Here is a 20,226-nt window from a genome sequence, read left to right on the forward strand (position 1 = left end):
TTTATGTTTCAAAGTTATAAAAACTTCATATGATGAACTTTTAATTGAGCTGTGTGTTGTTTTTTACCCTTCCTAACTTTGTCACTCTAACATTTGTAGTTGACGCGTTTCGGAGTAAACTCCATCCTCAAAACTAATTTTAGCACTCTTAGTCCTAAAATAACCACTCTGAGTGCTTATTTTCTACTTGGAAGTTCAGAAAATAAAATCAAATGAATTATGATAATCCTAGCCGAAATATTAAATATTGTGAAAATTTTATCTGGTTAGTGAAGTAACTTTTACTTTAAAAATAGTCAGAATCAAGCTTTAGAGCGAAAGCTAGCAATGACAGGTTAAATCTTGACAACTTTCACCTTCAAAATGAATTATATTGTAATTTACTTTAAAAACTTATTAAAAAAGAATTAAACATGAAAACTACAATGCAAACTGAGTATATGAGCTCAATTTTTTTTGCGCTGTTTAGACTTACTGCAATTTTATTCCATGTATTTGATAATTTCTTTTTTACTGAGGTAAATTCAACACTTTCCAAGATATTATATTTTCTATAACATATCAGTAAATTAAGTATTAAATTGTAAGTCACTACGAGATGCAATAAATATTTACAATTTGCTGTTGTCACACCTGTGAATGAAATCTGGTTTCATTCACTCTCTTGATTGCAGCATTTTGTTTCAAATTGGTTAAGTTTTTTTAGACTTGGGTTGGTTTTTTGTGTTTACGTGTATAAAATATTTAATAACTAGATTTAGGAAAGATGTTTAAAAAGTGAGTTTTTGTTTTTTAGTCAATTAAGATGTAAAAATTGTAGGTTAGCTTCATAACCTGTTCACTGAATGTATGACTAACGTGTGTATTTGTCAGTTTTGGACATTTTATTTTAAAACTTATGAAAATAAGATACCAGAATATTGATTATGGAATATTATTAGTTTTTCTAGTATATAGTTTTAATTATTAGACGACGATAACATCGTATTACTTAGGTTCGGCATTTCATCGTTCTGTCGCATTTTTATAAACTTTAATTGGACACATGCCTCCCGTAATGGATACTGAATACGTCCGTAAAAAATGGTTTCCATTTAACTTTTTAAAACCTCTTAAAAAAGTCTTAGAATACCTTTTAATACATTCGTGTAGAATGTGGTAATATATCATTTGCCGGGACCTATTTTTTCTCCTAACATGTGTACTATATATAGTTTTAATACAAAATGTTTAACCTTTAATAACACATTATTCTAAATGCAATCATTTAAGTAATACCACATAGTGACTAGAATGAGTTTTATTTATTTTGTTTGATGGAACTAATATCATAAGCATCTTAAAGTTACTGCTAATAATTAAAATAATTATTTTAATGAATAAATATTTACATGAATCTCATATTTTTTTAAATAAATGAGAAAAGTTATATGAAACTGTGTTTACCTAATTAGAAGCAATTGTACAAAGTGATTAGTCAACATATGGTGTATTGACTGATTTTACCATTTTGAAAGAATTAACTCCCTTGATATGAAATGATAAAAAGTGAAAGGGGTAATAGATGTGATGTCCATCATTTAGGGCTACACTTTAAACTTCTGACTATATGTATTTGCAGTAGTTACTTGAACCAGTATTGGTTATTTCAGAAAAATATGGTTGAAGAGGATTATATATTTTTTTTACTTAAAGAAAGAAAAGAAATTGAATTTTAAGAAGTCTGAGAATATAGTTGCCAGGTTTTGCCCACTGACTTAAAGAAGAAAGAATGTAACGACTCAATTTATTCTTGGTTCTTGTTTACTTTTGTGCATTTTTATTTACAGTGGCAATCTTAAAGTATTAACTTTTACATCTACAAAAAAGAATTAGTATCTTTTCAGTCCCATTTGTGGTGAACAATCATAAATTTCCATTTCTTTTAAGATATTAAGTAAAATGTTGGATAGCACAATACCTTCGCTTGTTCTCAATCCCTACAAAAACTTACTAAGGAATTATGTCATCTGTATTCTTAAATGCTATTAATTCTTTCAATATCAATGTGCTCCTTTTCTTTTTAATCGTTTCATTACTGTGTTTGAGACTGATTTTGTAACATTTTATTACTAACTCTGTACATGTATGCACATACAAACATAGCCTTAAACTTATTCTTCATTTATGTTCCCATGTATGTAATTTATTTTTAATTTATTATATATATATATATATATATATATATATTTATAGCTAGAATAGCAACTGATAAGTATCTTTTATTTTTGTTTATGTAACTTTTACTGGTTTAATTTTTGCAAGTATTTCAAGCTGATATATATATATATATATATATATTTTGGATGAGTTCATTAAAGTATTAGTCTTATTTTTAATTGTAGTTTTAAATAAAACTTGATAAATGTGGCAGATAATTTATAAAACGTACATTTTTTTGGTAAAAGGTGCATGTGATATTTGTTTTAAAATAGATCATTTTTTGAGGTTTTCAGATTAATAAAATAGATATTTTTAATAACTTCTCTCTTTTTCTGTTAGCCTCTGGATTTGCTGTAAGGTGTTACTTCAAAGGTTGAATGAGGATATATGTGAATGTAAATGAAGTGTAGTCTACTACAGTCTCAGGTCGACCATTCCTGTGTGATCAATTGAAATCTAACCACCACATAACACGTATCCACAATTTAGTATTCAAGTCCATATAAAAATTAAATAACCTATAAATAGTTCATATGTCTCACTTAAATTGGTGTTTTACAGAAATGGAAATATCTTACCCAATTCACCTATAAAATGAAGCTAAAGCAATTTGATGTAGTCTTCAGATTTTAATACAAACTTTTAACTCTGTTTAAAATAAACAACTACATTTATATTCCCATTATTTTTAAATCTGCTAATATCTGGATACTCAGATTTTGCTAGATAATAAATTACAATGACTCGCTTTCAAAATGGGCCTAATAAAGGTTTTTTTTCTTTTTCCAGTGTACCTTTCAAAGTGTAAACATTTCCATTATTTTGAAAGCAAGCTTTTGAGTAATTCTAAAGTGATATCTTGTTTTATCATACTGTTCAGTGGAAGATATTGTTTTGAAATTTGGTTTAAATGTAATCAATTTAGATTGACAAATAAAAAATTATACATTTTGACAATAGTTATTTGCTCTAGACTGTTAACAGTCCACAGTAAAGCAGATACTTCATCTATCTCTGTGGGTTTTTCAATACAATTCTCCAAATAGGTAAAAGAAAAATGCTTACTTGTAAAACCTGACGATGTTTGGTTGTTCGTCCCTTCTATTTGGTTGAATAACTTCACCCAAGTACTTATATTTGCTCGACTTGTTAATTCTTCCAAGCTTTGTACATAACAATTTTGGTGTGTTCATCTTATACTCCATTTTTTCAGTGGAAGTTCTACATTTTATTAATAAATTACACATTTTTTTTAGTTTTGTGTACATGGTTTGTATTATTTTATTTAATTACTTGATAATTAAAAATTTTAGGTTTGATGAAAAGGAAAGTGTTTCTGGTGTACAACAGTTAAAATCATCTGTACAAAAAGGAATAAGAAATAAATTACTAGAACAGTTTCCTACATTAGAAAATTACATAGATGCTATATTACCAAAAAAAGATACATTTCGTCTTGTCAAATGGTAAGGTATACTTATTATGTCAATGTATGATTTTAGTTTCTGTTATGTTTTTTAAAAAATGTATTTATATTTGTTAAAATATAAACAAATATATATACTTAACTTGGCAAAATCAGTTATTATTTTTTTTATTGTATTTGCCGATATTCCCCTCTGTACTAATTATGCAAAGACAAAAGTATAAAACAATTTACCACCAAGAGTACAGAGTTCCGTAATGCTTCTTACCTTATGCTTATCATTATTTCATAAAATCTCTTTTAAGGGTTTCCCTCATCATCAGTTAATAAAATGTTTTCTTTTTAAAAAATCACCCATTAAATTTAACATTTTAAACATATTTAAATATGTTGTCATAAAAATAAAAAATAAAACCTTTTTTATGTGGCTATCTACTCATACAGTACTGTATTAAAATTATTTGAATTTTTATTTAAATTATAGAAATGTGCTGTTATGTAAGGCGGTTTTGATAAGTAAGTTTTTTTTTTAAAAAAGAAAAAGTTTTATTAACTGATGATGAGTGAAACCCTTGAAAGCACTTTTATGAAATAACAATAATCATAACTAAAAAGCATTATTAAATTCTGTACTCTTGCTAACTGTTTTATATTTTTTTGTTCCAGTTACTGGAACTTAATATATGAGAGATGGATCAAAAAGTAAGTTACACCCTTGTCATGTTCTTGAACTGAAAGGGATATATTAATGTCTTGTGGTGGCAGCACTGGTTGCATTGTTATCTTCACACTCCCCCCAGCAGCAATTCTGTACAACATTCAGTACATCTGTAGTATTGTCAATATAGCGTGTCCTCTAGAGGTTTCATCTAGCATAGAAGTGCATTCAGTAGTCCGATTTTTGTGGGCAAAAAATTTCAATTGTTGAGGTATATGGTTTGAATGCAATGTCATGCCTGATGATCACAAAATGATGCCAAATGTTCAGAAACAGAAGAACAAATGTGAGTGACGAACTGCGTGCTTGGCGTCCTTCAACTGCAAACACGAGGGTAACGTGGTACATGTGAATGAAATGAAGTTGAATAACCAGCTCATTAAAATTAGAGAAATTGCAACTGAACTTAACATCAGTTATGATAGTGTGTTTGCAATTATTCACAATCAACTTGTTTACCACTGTAAGGTGTGTACACGATGGGTGCCATATCTGTTGACCGACAACCACAAACATCAATGTTTTGCATCTGCTCTTTCTTTTCTTCAGTGTTATTCCAGGAGGTCCACAGTTTTTGAAACAAATCATCACAGGGGATGAGAGCTGGGTGCTTCATTACACTCCTGAGACTAAACGAGCATCACATGAATGAAAAATTCACCACACCCAAAAAAAGTGAAAACATCTCCCCACATGTTTGAAAGGCTATGCTGACAGTCTTTTTCAATTCTGAGGGAATTGTTTACAGTGAATTTACACCCTGAGGAGCAGCAATCAATGCCGAATCTTACTGTGAGACTTTAAACAAATTGCATAATTAAAGATCGAAAACCTGGAAGATTGAGCAATGGGGTTGTTTTTCTTCATGACAATGGTACTCCTCATTCAGCCTTATGTGACAAAGGAATTACTGTAAAAATCCAAATGGTAAATGTGGTCTCGTCTGCCTAACAGCCCTGACCTAGCACTCTGCGACTACCACCTGTTTGGTCCTCTCAAGCGAGACCTGGGAGGGAAGTGCTTCACTAATGATGATGAACTTAAGGAAGCGGTCCCCTTTAATGGTTGAAGGAAATTGACGAAATTTTTATGAGAGTGGAAATGAAAAACTTGTTACAAGGTGTGAAAGTGTTTAGAACTTATGTTGAAAAATAGATAAAAATATGTAGTTTTTTGATCAGTAACAAAAAAATAGTCTTATAAATATGTGTTTGTTTCATAGAGGTGGTGTAACTTACTTTCTGATTGTCCTTCGTATTTTTTCTAAAGATTATAGCAAATTAAAGTTGCTAATTCTTAGTCAAGGAATATTTTTTAAATGTTTTTAAAAATGTAAATTTAGAAGTACTTATTTCAGTAATTTAATTTTCTCCTAATACTGTTAATTTATTTTATATACTATATAACTACTGTAATTTGCCACTTCTCTGTGGGTGAAAAAATGTATGTCTAACTACTCTTATAAAAAAAATTAAAATTGAGTATAGTCTATTTCATTTCGCTGTAATTTTTATTTATAATTTCTTAATATCAACATTGCATAGCAAATTTTATTACTGGCTAATATATTTGTTATGCACTTTGTTTATATACAATGTATAATGATGTAATCAAAAATTGATAGTATTACATTCTTCACATTGCCATAAAAATGTTTAAAAATACTGTTAAGTGTAAAAGAAAATAGGGTTTCTTCATAAGTAACAACTAATAAATTAAAAGGAAAAACAAAACAAACAATATTTTTCTTTTTGTCATTGTGTTAGTGACAGAAGCACAATAGGTATTAGATATTAACATAGGGAAAGTTTTTGAGGTAGCAGAATTAAAATAAACTGACTAAGTAACACAGATGTCAATAAAAATGGGCACAAACTTAGAGAGCTTTCATGTGTATGAGAAATATGATATCAGATATAGATCTGGAAAAGAAAATTATTATTTGTGGATTTAAGCATTTTTTATGGTTGTAAACATGAATTGCTGGAAAATAGAAAAAAATTAATACAGTCGTGAAATACAGTATTTCTGGAGATTATTGAAAATCATCTCAACCCCATTTAATGCACCAGCTTCCATTTTTATTGGTGCAAAAATAATTTTTGTGTGTGTAAAAATAATTTGTTTTTTATATTTAGTGATTATTTAATGATTATTCGCTTTTTCCAGTGTGTGAAATTTTCATAATAGGCTATATTCATGATTTCTGTTATCTTTAATTTTATCCTATATTATTTCATTACTCAAATGCTCATGAAAGTGACAAATTATGGATGTTCTTTAAACATTTTAGAGAACTGTATCCTTTTTAATCGATTTACAAAGTGTAATCCAAGCGCCTGATTAAGTAAATTTTATATAAACTCCTATTTCAGTAACTGGAACTGAATTTATTTTTGCTTTACTTATTTATATATTCTCTTTTTTCCAGTCATGATCACATTGAGATAATAGTTAATGGAGGTGGTGAACTTTTGTTTTTTAGACATAGAGAAGGTCCATGGATGCCTACGCTTAGGTTATTACATAAATGTAAGCAATGATTTATTTAGTTGTTTAAAGAACATCACTATAAGAAATTATTAAGATTATTGTATTTAATTTGTGTGCATGCATGTGTGTGTGTAATTATTATTAGAACTTTTTACAAGACTACTTCAAAAGGAGGTTTGTATGTTGCTGATGTCCCTATAATTCCAAAACAATTGACCAATTTTTATAAAAATCTATATACACATTAACAAATTATTAATCTAAATCATTCAGTTGATATAAAATCAATATCATATACATATCAATATAATTGCTTTAGTGACCCTGGGTTAAGAAAATGAGAAAAAAGTTGAATTGAAGTAGTATCTGCTACTTGTAACTTATCTAGTAATTTTCACTTTTTTTTTTTTTTTTTTGTCTTCAGTCATTCGACTGGTTTGATGCAGCTCTCCAAGATTCCCTATCTAGTGCTAGTCGTTTCATTTCAGTATACCCTCTACATCCTACATCCCCAACAATTTGTTTTACATACTCCAAACGTGGCCTGCCTACACAATTTTTCCCTTCTACCTGTCCTTCCAATATTAAAGCGACTATTCCAGGATGCCTTAGTATGTGGCCTATAAGTCTGTTTCTTCTTTTAACTATATTTTTCCAAATGCTACTTTCTTCATCTATTTGCCGCAATACCTCTTCATTTGTCACTTTATCCACCCATCTGATTTTTAACATTCTCCTATAGCACCACATTTCAAAAGCTTCTAATCTTTTCTTCTCAGATACTCCGATTGTCCAAGTTTCACTTCCATATAAAGCGACACTCCAAACATACACTTTCAAAAATCTTTTCCTGACATTTAAATTCATTTTTGATGTAAACAAATTATATTTCTTACTGAAGGCTCGTTTAGCTTGTGCTATTCGGCATTTTATATCGCTCCTGCTTCGTCCATCTTTAGTAATTTTACTTCCCAAATAACAAAATTCTTCTACATCCATAATCTTTTCTCCTCCTATTTTCACATTCAGTGGTCCATCATTGTTATTTCTACTACATTTCATTACTTTTGTTTTGTTCTTGTTTATTTTCATGCAATAGTTTTTGCGTAGGACTTCATCTATGCCGTTCATTGTTTCTTCTAAATCCTTTTTACTCTCGGCTAGAATTACTATATCATCAGCAAATCGTAGCATCTTTATCTTTTCACCTTGTACTGTTACTCCGAATCTAAATTGTTCTTTAACATCATTAACTGCTAGTTCCATGTAAAGATTAAAAAGTAACGGCGATAGGGAACATCCTTGTCGGACTCCCTTTCTTATTAGGGCTTCTTTCTTCTGTTCTTCAATTGTTATTGTTGCTGTTTGGTTCCTGTACATGTTAGCAATTGTTCTTCTATCTCTGTATTTGAACCCTAATTTTTTTAAAATGCTGAACATTTTATTCCAGTCTACGTTATCGAAAGCCTTTTCTAGGTCTATAAACGCCAAGTATGTTGGTTTGTTTTTCTTTAATCTTCCTTCTACTATTAATCTGAGGCCTAAAATTGCTTCCCTTGTCCCTATACTTTTCCTGAAACCAAATTGGTCTTCTCCTAACACTTCTTCCACTCTCCTCTCAATTCTTCTGTATAAAATTCTAGTTAAGATTTTTGATGCATGACTAGTTAAACTAATTGTTCTGTATTCTTCACATTTATCTGCCCCTGCTTTCTTTGGTATCATAACTATAACACTTTTTTTGAAGTCTGATGGAAATTCCCCATTTTCATAAATATTACACACCAGTTTGTATAATCTATCAATCGCTTCCTCACCTGCACTGCGCAGTAATTCTACAGGTATTCCGTCTATTCCAGGAGCCTTTCTGCCATTTAAATCTTTTAATGCTCTCTTAAATTCAGATCTCAGTATTGTTTCTCCCATTTCATCCTCCTCAACTTCCTCTTCTTCCTCTATAACACCATTTTCTAATTCATTTCCTCCGTATAACTCTTCAATATATTCCACCCATCTATCGACTTTACCTTTCGTATTATATATTGGTGTACCATCTTTGTTTAACACATTATTACATTTTAATTTATGTACCCCAAAATTTTCCTTAACTTTCCTGTATGCTCCGTCTATTTTACCAATGTTCATTTCTCTTTCCACTTCTGAACACTTTTCTTTAATCCACTCTTCTTTCGCCAGTTTGCACTTCCTGTTTATAGCATTTCTTAATTGCCGATAGTTCCTTTTACTTTCTTCATCACTAGCATTCTTATATTTTCTACGTTCATCCATCAGCTGCAATATATCGTCTGAAACCCAAGGTTTTCTACCAGTTCTCTTTATTCCGCCTAAGTTTGCTTCTGCTGATTTAAGAATTTTCACATTAAACTTATATAAAAAAAACTAGATCTGTTTAAAACCTGTCAAATTGGGTTAAATGTGCTTTTAGGTGTTTGTCCATCCACTAATCTTCTCTTGGTGTGCTTGCTTACTTTCAAGGATAAAAGAACAAGTTATGATTGAACAAATGCAAATGTCAAACTTCCAGAGAGCAAAGCTATGTTATAAAGATCTTACTTCATTTGATAAATCACTTATATTTACAATTTGCAGAACCATGAATGTATTAAAATTCAGTTTGTTGACTGTTATCAATTTAACTTCTGATTATCTTTTCAAACATACGACCTAAGTTTACAGGGTCAAATATTTCAACTATGATGTATTTTTTAATCCTATTACATTTTCTCTCTTATTTTACTCTTGGTCCATCCCTCCTTAATCTTTGATAATCTTCCCATAATTTTTTTAGTCTAATAAAATGTCAACTATTTTAATTTTGTCCCAAGAACTTCACCAGACTAACCATTCTTGGCATTTCTCTTATAAGTGCTAAATCTAATGTATAATGGTGAAAGTTTGTGGTAGTTTTGCCTGTTTGCAACATCATCATGCAAGAACTAACACTGATTGCTTTCAGATTTTCAGGATGCATTTGTGTTATCCCAGGGAAGTTTTTAAGCCATAGATTGAGACCCTAGTATGGGTGAAGGTGTAAATTTTTCCTCTCAGTGACAACCTAATAGGATTTTTAATTTTTTTTTTTTTTTACATAAAAATAATAGACTATGAATTTTATAGCACATCCTGATTTTCAGCTCTAGCTTGACCCCTTCCTGAGATATAAGGTATTCAAGTTAATGGAAAGGGGAATCTAAAGGAATATCAAGAATGAAAGAAACTGAGAAAAGAAAGCTTTTCAGGCTTTGTTATTTATCAGTATTATTCTCATATCAATGAGGATAATGATTTCAGTGGGGATCCAAGACTGGCTAGACAGGAAGGATGAAGAAGCGAGTCCTGACCAATTAGTATTATTGTAAATTAATTTATAATATTAAAGAGAAAATATCTTTGAATAAATAAAACTTTTATCATTTTCTTAATTTTTAAAAAAATTTTAAACCAACACTAAAAAAAACCTGCAAAAAATGTTAAAATAAAATAATAATGCTCAAAAAAATGTACTTCAATTAAATTATTTCTTTCTAAAAAGATATAATAATAGTTTACCTAAAATTAACATTTCATTTTTCGGATTACTTTATTTTATTTTACATTCAGAAGAATGACATTGTATAAAATTTTTATGTATGTGGAGAAATTAGCAGTTATGAATTATAAAATTGTCCGTTATATTTTTTAAAATAAAAGGTCAGATTATGTGCAAGAAATTTGTTACTGAATAATTTTATGTGTTTCAGATCCATTCTTTTTGCCATGGGAACAAGTCGATAAAGGAGCTATAAGATTTGTATTAAGTGGTGCTAATATTATGTGTCCAGGATTGACGTCGCCTGGTGCGATAATGACCACTGTTGATAAAGGAACAATTGTTGTATCCTTTTATTTTTTTTTTCAAATCTTATCCGTATTTTTTTTCTATTTACTGGAGTTTTATAAAGAACGGAGAAATTCAAATAAGAGATTTTGTGTACAGAAGAATTGTTTTGTCATGATGGAGGATTTTCTGTTCTAAATGAGATCTCTATTAAGAGTTGTGTCTTACATTTCATTTCTTTTTAATAACATTTCATTTAAATCTTTCTCATATCACTTCATTTTTTTATTTCATAAATTATCTTCCCTTCTTTTATATTGCAAAAAGTGTTTTATAACGTAAAAATACCCTCACAAACCACATACTTAATACCTCATATTCCTCACTTGCTAGATTTTAGTAAGTACTGTTGTGAAACCATCTTCAGAAACTGAACAGCTCATTTATCATTCTTTGTTTTCTTCTCAACATCCAGAAATCATGTAGTAGTGTATTTGAGGTCGAGACTAATATGTTAATATTTTTTTGACATAGTCACACTTTAATTTGCATTCAGAATTCTTAATTGAATTTGTTCGTTTTCAATTAATGCAAAATAGCATCATCTAATTTAAAATTAACATTTTTTAAAACAGTTCAAATTTCTTCAGTTGGATTTAATTCCAGAGAATGAGGCAGTCTGAAAACATTGTGATCTTTCTTGGCTAAAACTGAATAGATTTTACATAATATTTCTTGCAGTTTATGTAGTTTTATTATAGTGCAGTCCTGATTTCAACAATGTACTAGTAAATGACATGTTATTTTATATAAGCCATCTGATTTGCGCATGTCTGAATTTGGAGTATGGTTCAGATGCACATCATGTTATAAAATATTATCTATGGTGATTCCTGAGTTAGAGGGAAGATTAGGAATTAATAGCTGTTTTACCCACCACTTGTAATTAACAGAATTCATAGTGTGGTAATCTCCTGTTTTGATACTAGATTTAAATATAAGAAGCATGTTCTTGACAAAACCATTTTCAGAGCTGGTATGAACAATGCAAGCATGGTTGCCTTTAGAAATCGGAGCAGCAAGGTTGCAGTCAGAGCACTTACTTTACAATATCAGTTTGATATGACTGGCATGTATAAAGGATTCAAGTAAATTATAGGTCTGCTTCGGTTTTGGTACTCTGTAACAGTTCAGTGCAACATAGCCTCAGTTCCTGATTTTCAAATTTTCCTGCTATCTGCAGTTTTTTCCCATTTGAACCCAATGTCTATGATAATGCACCATAAGGCCAAAAGCTTCCTTGAAAATTGATTTTCTCTTTTACAACTGGTAGTACTGATTGAAAAGTAACGTGTTCACCTTTATCAATGGGAAAATTATAAATCATTTCACAAATGACACTTTTCAGAGTTATCCAGAGACATTATAGTTTTAAAGTGCCAACGAGTGCTAAAGTTTTTATTGAGATTAGTTTTTGTTCCGTTTAAAATTTTTGAACACTAGTGAATGTAATTCTTATAGCTTGGTTTCAAGCTACATGTTTGTCACATGTTTCTGAACTTGTGTAAGAAGGATCGGCCCACTTTGTGCCTCCTTTGTCATAAAGTTAAAAACATTAAACATGACTTCTGCTGTCTGGCTGTGGATAAGTTTACGCATTTCAATTTTTTTCTTGCATACATCATTACGTTTACCTTTCATGATCATAAATTGAAATTATAATACTATTCTATGTTAAACTTATTGTAATCTAAACAATCAGGATCTGTAAATAACAGAGAATGTAAAAAGTATAACAATGCCGATAATTTTTGTAAATATAACACAATGTTTCAACGAAACTAAATAATATATTCATACAGGCACAGTAACAAACACACTATGACAATGAAAAAACAACAGAACAAACACATACCCTCACCGCTGAAAATGCATTACCTCTCTGGAGACCCGTCAAGGACAAAATTATTGTGGTTTGCAACAAGCCCTAGCTAATGTTAAATAGTCGATGCCATTTAAAATTAATAACAAATACTGTACTACAGAGAAAAATGTAACAGTTTCCATATGGCACTAGAACTTTTGATAGATCTAAAAAGAGGTGGTTTAAAGAATTTCAGAACAGATACTTAACCAGTCGAAGTAATAAGGCCAGTTAGGTCAGTTGTATCATATTTATAGAAGTAATGAAGTCATTAGGTCAGTGAAGTAATTAGGTCAGTTTTATCACATTTATATTCGTAGTATCTTTATCACTATCATTCATAATTGACTTTTTTTTTCAATGTAAAATTTCATTTCATTATCTCTTGGTAACTTTATTATTGATCTGAATATTTTTCTTCTGCTGAACTAATCTTCCGTTGCCATAATATCAGTGTGCAGTCCTTTTGTTTAGAGATGCAAAATATTTGCATCTCTTGTGTAAGATTAAACAATTTAATATGAACATACAAACTATCGCATGAAAATAAACAAGAACAAAACAAAAGTAATGAAATGTAGTAGAAATAACAAAGATGGACCACTGAATGTGAAAATAGGAGGAGAAAAGATTATGGAGGTAGAAGAATTTTGTTATTTGGGAAGTAAAATTACTAAAGATGAACGAAGCAGGAGCGATATAAAATGCCGAATAGCACAAGCTAAACAAGCCTTCAGTAAGAAATATAATTTGTTTACATCAAAAATGAATTTAAATGTCAGGAAAAGATTTTTGAAAGTGTATGTTTGGAGTGTCGCTTTATATGGAAGTGAAACTTGGACAATCGGAGTATCTGAGAAGAAAAGATTAGAAGCTTTTGAAATGTGGTGCTATAGGAGAATGTTAAAAATCAGATGGGTGGATAAAGTGACAAATGAAGAGGTATTGCGGCAAATAGATGAAGAAAGTAGCATTTGAAAAAATATAGTTAAAAGAAGAAACAAACTTATAGGCCACATACTAAGGCATCCTGGAATAGTCGCTTTAATATTGGAAGGACAGGTAGAAGGGAAAAATTGTGTAGGCAGGCCACGTTTGGAGTATGTAAAACAAATTTTTGGGGATGTAGGATGTAGAGGGTATACTGAAATGAAACGACTAGCACTAGATAGGGAATCTTGGAGAGCTGCATCAAAACAGTCAAATGACTGAAGACAAAAAAAAAAATATGAACATCCTTCTTTCTGATCACTTTGTATAATATATATTTTTATTTGTCTATTACATCAATTTTTTATAAAAGAGCATTGTGAGTTTCCTTAATAGAATTTTAGGCGGTTATGGCAGAAGGAAAACAACACGCTTTAGCAGTAGGGACGACTGCACTATCGACAGATGATATGTATGTTTATTATTAATTTAATTTATAGAAAATAGATTAAATCAATTTAGTAAATTCTAAATAAAATGTATGGAATATTTGCAGTATAATTGAATAATAACTTGAATAAATATTGTAGGTAAATGTAAAATAAATTTTTCAAAATTTATTGTATTAACCCTTCATGGGTTTTATGGCTGTAGGCAGAAGACATTTTCAAAAAAAAAAGTTCATGCAAAAACTATTTAAAACTTAAAACATGCATTCATGCATAAAAACAACATATAACTTGTGTTTTTGCTGAATTTTGCCACTAATCTTGTTAAGGAACCCTGTTTAGTTATCTCGTGAGACAAAGTTTACGTGAAAACAGCACAACTCTCGCTGAGTGCACTAGAATTTGCAAACTATAGGTGATGATTTTGGTTGTTTTACATTGAGTTCATGTAAAGCATACTGAATAATAATAGTAACATTGATGGTAATATAATAATAACAATTTTGAAGTGTGCTCCTAGGCAGGGAATAATATAATATGGTTTTATTATAATATAAATATTTTTATTTATTTCCTTCTGAATTTTTGTATCAAAAATTTTGTTTGAATTCAAACGAAACAAGATGAAAACAAAATTTTGGAAGAAGCAATTTGTAAACAAATTTCTTAAAAAAGAGCAAAAACACGAAAAAAATGCATATATCTTGTTACATACGCACGGTCATTGAACTCATCATATAACAGAAGTAAAATTGTTCCCAATCACGTTGCATCAGGAATTTCCACTTCAGAATGATTGAAAGAATATCTCCTGCCATCTCTTGGAATTTATATATGTAACTACATGTAGACAAATAACCGGTCTTATTCAGAGACTCATATATGGGTTTCCGCCTTCCAGCATAAGTACAGGTATCCTCCTGCAAAGGGTTAACTAATTTTGGATCGAAAACATTTTATTAAATTTTAAAATTAAATATTGTGATAATTAAAGATAATAATATATAATTCAGCCATTTAATTTGTAGTAATATTGCAAATTGTTAGTTATTGTATATTATTATTAGTGTTATTTGTTATTGTTAAGGCTGTTATTATTAGAGTTTAGACCATTAATTCCAACATTAACCGTTTAAAGTTTGTTATTGGATGTAATTCTGAAGGTAATACAAAATAAGTTACTGCAAGGAATTTTCTCTTGGTTTATTACTATTGCAATTTTTCCGTTTTTGCAAATTTGATTGATTATAACTCGAAAATGAAGGTATTTATCGAGAAAGAGTTTTAAACATTGTCTTTCTTGTAATAATTTTACATGAAAATTATGTATTACATGTCCAGCTTTGAATTAAAAAAAAGGTTTGATTCAATATGCCACATCCAAATATTTGGCAGACAAAAATTTCAAACATACCATAAAATGGTAATTTTATAACTACGTAGATCTGCCCTTGTTTCTATCTCCTAGTTTTTCTCAGTTTTGAAATATGAAGCAGTTTGTATACTTTAATACTACTCATTGTGTTAAAATATATATATATATACATACACCTTATGTTTATTTTTTAATTATGTCATCTTTCAAATACTTTTCCATATTGATTGTGCAAAGGACATCATGATACGGTCAAGATATGTTCCAATAAATACTTTTTCAGTATCTCCATTGAAAGAAAGAAGTCTTTTCAAATTAATTTGTTGTATGTAGAGTAAAAAATTTAATAGAAAATTTTAATGTAAAATTGTTTTTAACATTGGTATTTTAAATTAAATGCCTTATTCTGTTGCTGTTTCAGAGCCAGAGTTAATAAAGGAATTGGTATAGAAAATATTCATTATCTGAATGATGGTTTATGGCAAATGAAACCAATTAAGTGATTATTACAATTTACAGACATTTTATTTAATGGTTAATAAATACTATTTACTGCACAAATTTAAACGTGCCCAAGAAAAAAAAAACAAAGGTGCCTCCTTTAATGCATGTTATATGTAATAAAATATTACAGTGTGCTTTTTTTTTGTATTTATTGTAATGTTATAATCAGTATTTTAAATTATTATTATACTGATCAGAAACACATTATTGTTTGTTTACCTTGAATTATTGAATTTTATCATTGTATTTCAATGTTTCGTCTTTTATTTCTTTATTTTTTGTTACTATATATAACATAAAAAAGCATTTTTTTTTATTTTGTAAAAAAGTAATGCTTACAGTAAATATTATTTATTTGTATGAATAATAAAGGCTAGATTTTAATTTTTAATTGTTTTTTTTTCTTTTAAGCCGTATTAAAACATTATTAAAAACCTTCTTTATTTTGTGTATTTGACAGAGATAATCTGTATGACATTATATTACATTTTTATACATGTTTATACATTTAAGTAGTAAAACAGATTCACCTAAATTCTTTTTTCAACATTGAAAGGGACTTTTGATGGCTGGCCATCATCTTCAGACCTGCATCATTGAAGTGATTTTAAAAAAATTAAATACATAGTACACTATATATAAATAAAAAGATATAAAAATACCTTATTAAGACTGGAAATATATATTTATACAAGGTGTCTCATATAAAACGCAACCCATCCATGAAATTTCAAAAGTCAAGCTTACTCCCCTACTCGTTACTGAAATGGACTCGTCCAACATCGCGGCGACGCGGTAGAACACTACCGATAGTAACAACAATGCAATCGTAACGTTCAGTGTATTGCTAGAGACAAGATGGTGTTTTCGCTAGATGAACGTGTTTTCATTGTTCAGTCGAACTTCAGTACGAAATCAGCGGTTGCAGTGCAAGATTTGTTTCACCATACGTACCCAGATAAACCAGCACCTAACAAAACATCAGTATTAAGGTTAGTTGCAAAATTTAGAGAGACTGGTTCTGTTAATAACAAGGAACACGAAAGATCTGCGTCAGTGTTGAATACAGATACAGTCACTGAAATCAAAGACCGATTACTCGCCTCGCCAAATAAATCAATCAGACGTTTGTCTGCTGAAACTAATTTGTCCAAATCAACTGTTCATCGGGCGACCAAACGATTACAATTACGACCTTATTGCATTCAAGCGGTTCATCGACTTCTTGAGCCCGACTAAGAAAAATGGCTACAATATTGTCAACGGTTCCATCGATTTCTGCGTGAGGGAATTTACGGATTCGTTATTTTTCACAAATGAAGCACGGTTTCATTTGGATGGCTACGTAACCAGCCAAAACAGTAGAATTTGGAGCGCTGAAAATCCCCACGTTTATCACGAAAAACAATTACATCCGCAGAATTAGGGCTTGTGGTGCGCGATATCGCGGAAGAAAATAATCGGCCCTATTTTTTTCGAGTACAACATTAATATCATTAATATCAGGATATTTTATTTCAGTTCATCGCACTCTTGGAAGAGGAAGACAGACACTGTCGGCTACAACATGACGGTGCGACATCGCACTACACAGGTTCAACTTCCGATTTCATCGAGGAATTCTTTAGTAATCGTGTTATCGGTCGAGGCTTGTGGTCACCAAGATTTCCAGATTTGACTGCGGCGGATTTTTTTCTACGGGGTTGCCTCAAAGAAAAAGCCTACAGCAACAAACCACGAACTCTTGAACAATTGAAAGTCAATATTGAACAAGCTGTATTAAATATTCAGCCACAAAAAGTTGCAAGAAACGCTGTAAAAAGAATTGAAGCTTGTATTAAAGAAGATGGTGGTCACTTCCAACTTTTACTCTATATGTAAGGTAATGGGTGGTAATAATAAAAATTACATTTACATTTACACATGCCTTTTTATTATTTCAATACCTACCAATATAAGGTTGGGTTGCGTTTTATATGGGACACCCTGTATTAGTAGGAGTTATATTTTATGTAACTTCTTGGTGAAGTGGTAGGATCCAGTAGGTACTTGACTCAATCCCAGTCATGCTTGACATTTTTTACATTTCAAGAAGTGTGTCATTTCAAAAATAAGATGAATTTTTCAAAATTCACACCCACAAAAGCTTAAACCCCTTAGCTATTTGATGGCCATCTTGTCAGCAGTATTGCTGTTTAGTGTACTGTTGACATTGTTTAATATGACTGTGACAATAAACATTCCTGCTAGTTAAATCTGGAGTGATTTCATTTCTCAGTGTAAATGGTTGAATGGTGGTTGTAATACTTGGAGAATTCATTGTGAAATTTATAAGCTTGTAGTAATGAATGAATGAAAGGTTAGGCACTACTGTTGTGACTTTAATGAAAGTCTATACATATTTATGATGAAATAGGAGTGCAATGCCTTGAATTCAAAAAGATAATAAATAAAAATGTAAAAGTTTAAGTAAACTGAGACTTGACAATTAGTGTTCTTGAAATGGAATTTCCATACATTTCATGAAGTATTGAAACAAATGAATGCATAGAAAACAGATCAGAAGCACAACTATCCTTTATAAAAGAATACATTCTCCCACCCAGGTAGTATCATTATGCCAGCCTCCGTGGCACGAGTGGTAGCATCCCAGCCTTTCATCTGGAGGTCCTGGATTTGAATCCTGGTCAGGCATGGTATTTTCACACACTACAAAAATTTTCATTCATCTCATGCTCTGAAGTAATACCTAATGGTGGTCCAGGAGGTTAAAAAAAAGGTACCATCAGTATAGCAGATGAATGGAAAGCATACAACTGCAATGAAGAACAAGGCTATCAGCATCAGAATGTGTACACAAGTGCAGTAGGTCCAGCCACTGGCCACTTCTAAGCTTTCTGTTGTTACACATAAATATAACTTTGTTGATTCAGACTTAGAGCACACATTAACAGTAAAGACTGGTCAAATTCCACATAAAGCAACAGCATGGGATTCACTACTCTGTCATTTATGTGGTGGCACAATATTAATATATATATATATATATATTTTACTGAAATTCATTTTTTTAAGATTTTTATTATTCCTCTGTACTGTGTTAAATTATGTTTAAAATTTTTGTAATATAAACCACCTACTACAGAATATTGAGGTAAGACATATCTTACCTTTATCATGAATGTAGATTGCCGGATTCCTCATCCTCAGTCATGATTCAGTAATTATTTAATACAGTATCATAATAAACATTACACCAAGTGCATGGTTTAATTTAATATTTTTAATGTTTTAATATACAGTTTAATTAAATAATTTAATCATGACTGAGGATGCAGGATCCTGCAAAAGTACACTGCGTTTGGAAAGTTGCTGTGCAGTATGTGTTAGAATTATGTGGTGAATTCTGTTATTTTGGCATTAGGGTGGTTGCTGTGTTCGTTTGTTGGATGTTGCTCAGTAATAAACCAAGATGTCAGTTGTTGAATTATGATTGAACATATTTCATTTCATTTATCAGAATCGGTAGTTGCATCAAACATAATGGTTCTTTTCATAGAGGAAACATTTTTCTCATTGAACACATCTTTTGTAAAGGTGGTGACAAGTGTATTGATTTAGTGAAACTTAAGTTTTCTGAAAAATTTCCATATACTCTAGTTCCTAGTCACAATGCAATTTGAACACTTATCAAAAATTTCGGGCAACAGCTTCTGTTGAAAACACTGATCGAAATGGAACACCACCTAAACTAAATGAACAGAAGCTGCTTGATATTTTGGATGCTATGGCTGAAATTCTATCAAAATGAATGTGTAAATTAGCACAGCATTAAGACATCAGACTTGTTACCACACACAAAGCTGTAAGAAAAGATCTGAAACTTTTTCTTTACAAAGTAATTAATGTGTGTTCAAGAACTGAAACCTACAGATCATGCCAAAAAACTAAATTGTCAATGGTTTAAATGTTTTATTGACCAAAATGCTGTAGGTATCCTCGACATACATTTTTTACAGATGAAGCCAATAGTGTATTGTAAAATACATGACTGTGGTTGACAAGTAATCTCCATGAATTACACAAAGTGAAAATTGAAATTTGGTCGGTGTGAGTAGAACATGCATTGTGGGTTCAGTCTTTTTTGATAATACAATTAATAGTGATCATTATTGTGCAGTTTTAACAAACTTCATTAGTCAGTTAACAGAAGTGTGAGTAAAACTCAAAACCAATATCGCAGACGGAGTCTTTAAAATATAAAAGTTAAAATAATAGAAAAAGAAACTATGTAAAACTTACCTAATTCTGATAGGTTGTGCAAAAGGCTCCTTTCTCAGATAATAAAATTAAAGACATAGAACCAA

General features: G+C 30.4%; 1 protein-coding gene across 1 annotated transcript; it reads left to right on the forward strand.

Moving 5' to 3' along the window:
• Positions 1-625: 625 nt before the first annotated feature.
• Positions 626-16,250, forward strand: MCTS1 (malignant T-cell-amplified sequence 1 homolog). The gene is made up of 6 exons (XM_075378662.1): positions 626-777; positions 3,516-3,668; positions 6,778-6,878; positions 10,601-10,734; positions 13,936-14,003; positions 15,777-16,250. The coding sequence occupies exons 1-6, from the start codon at positions 767-769 to the stop codon at positions 15,856-15,858; spliced, it is 549 nt and encodes a 182-aa protein (XP_075234777.1). The 5' UTR covers positions 626-766; the 3' UTR covers positions 15,859-16,250.
• The last annotated feature ends 3,976 nt before the right edge of the window (positions 16,251-20,226 follow it).

Source organism: Lycorma delicatula, chromosome 11 (assembly GCF_047948215.1).
Source record: "Lycorma delicatula isolate Av1 chromosome 11, ASM4794821v1, whole genome shotgun sequence".
Taxonomy (NCBI): domain Eukaryota; kingdom Metazoa; phylum Arthropoda; class Insecta; order Hemiptera; family Fulgoridae; genus Lycorma; species Lycorma delicatula.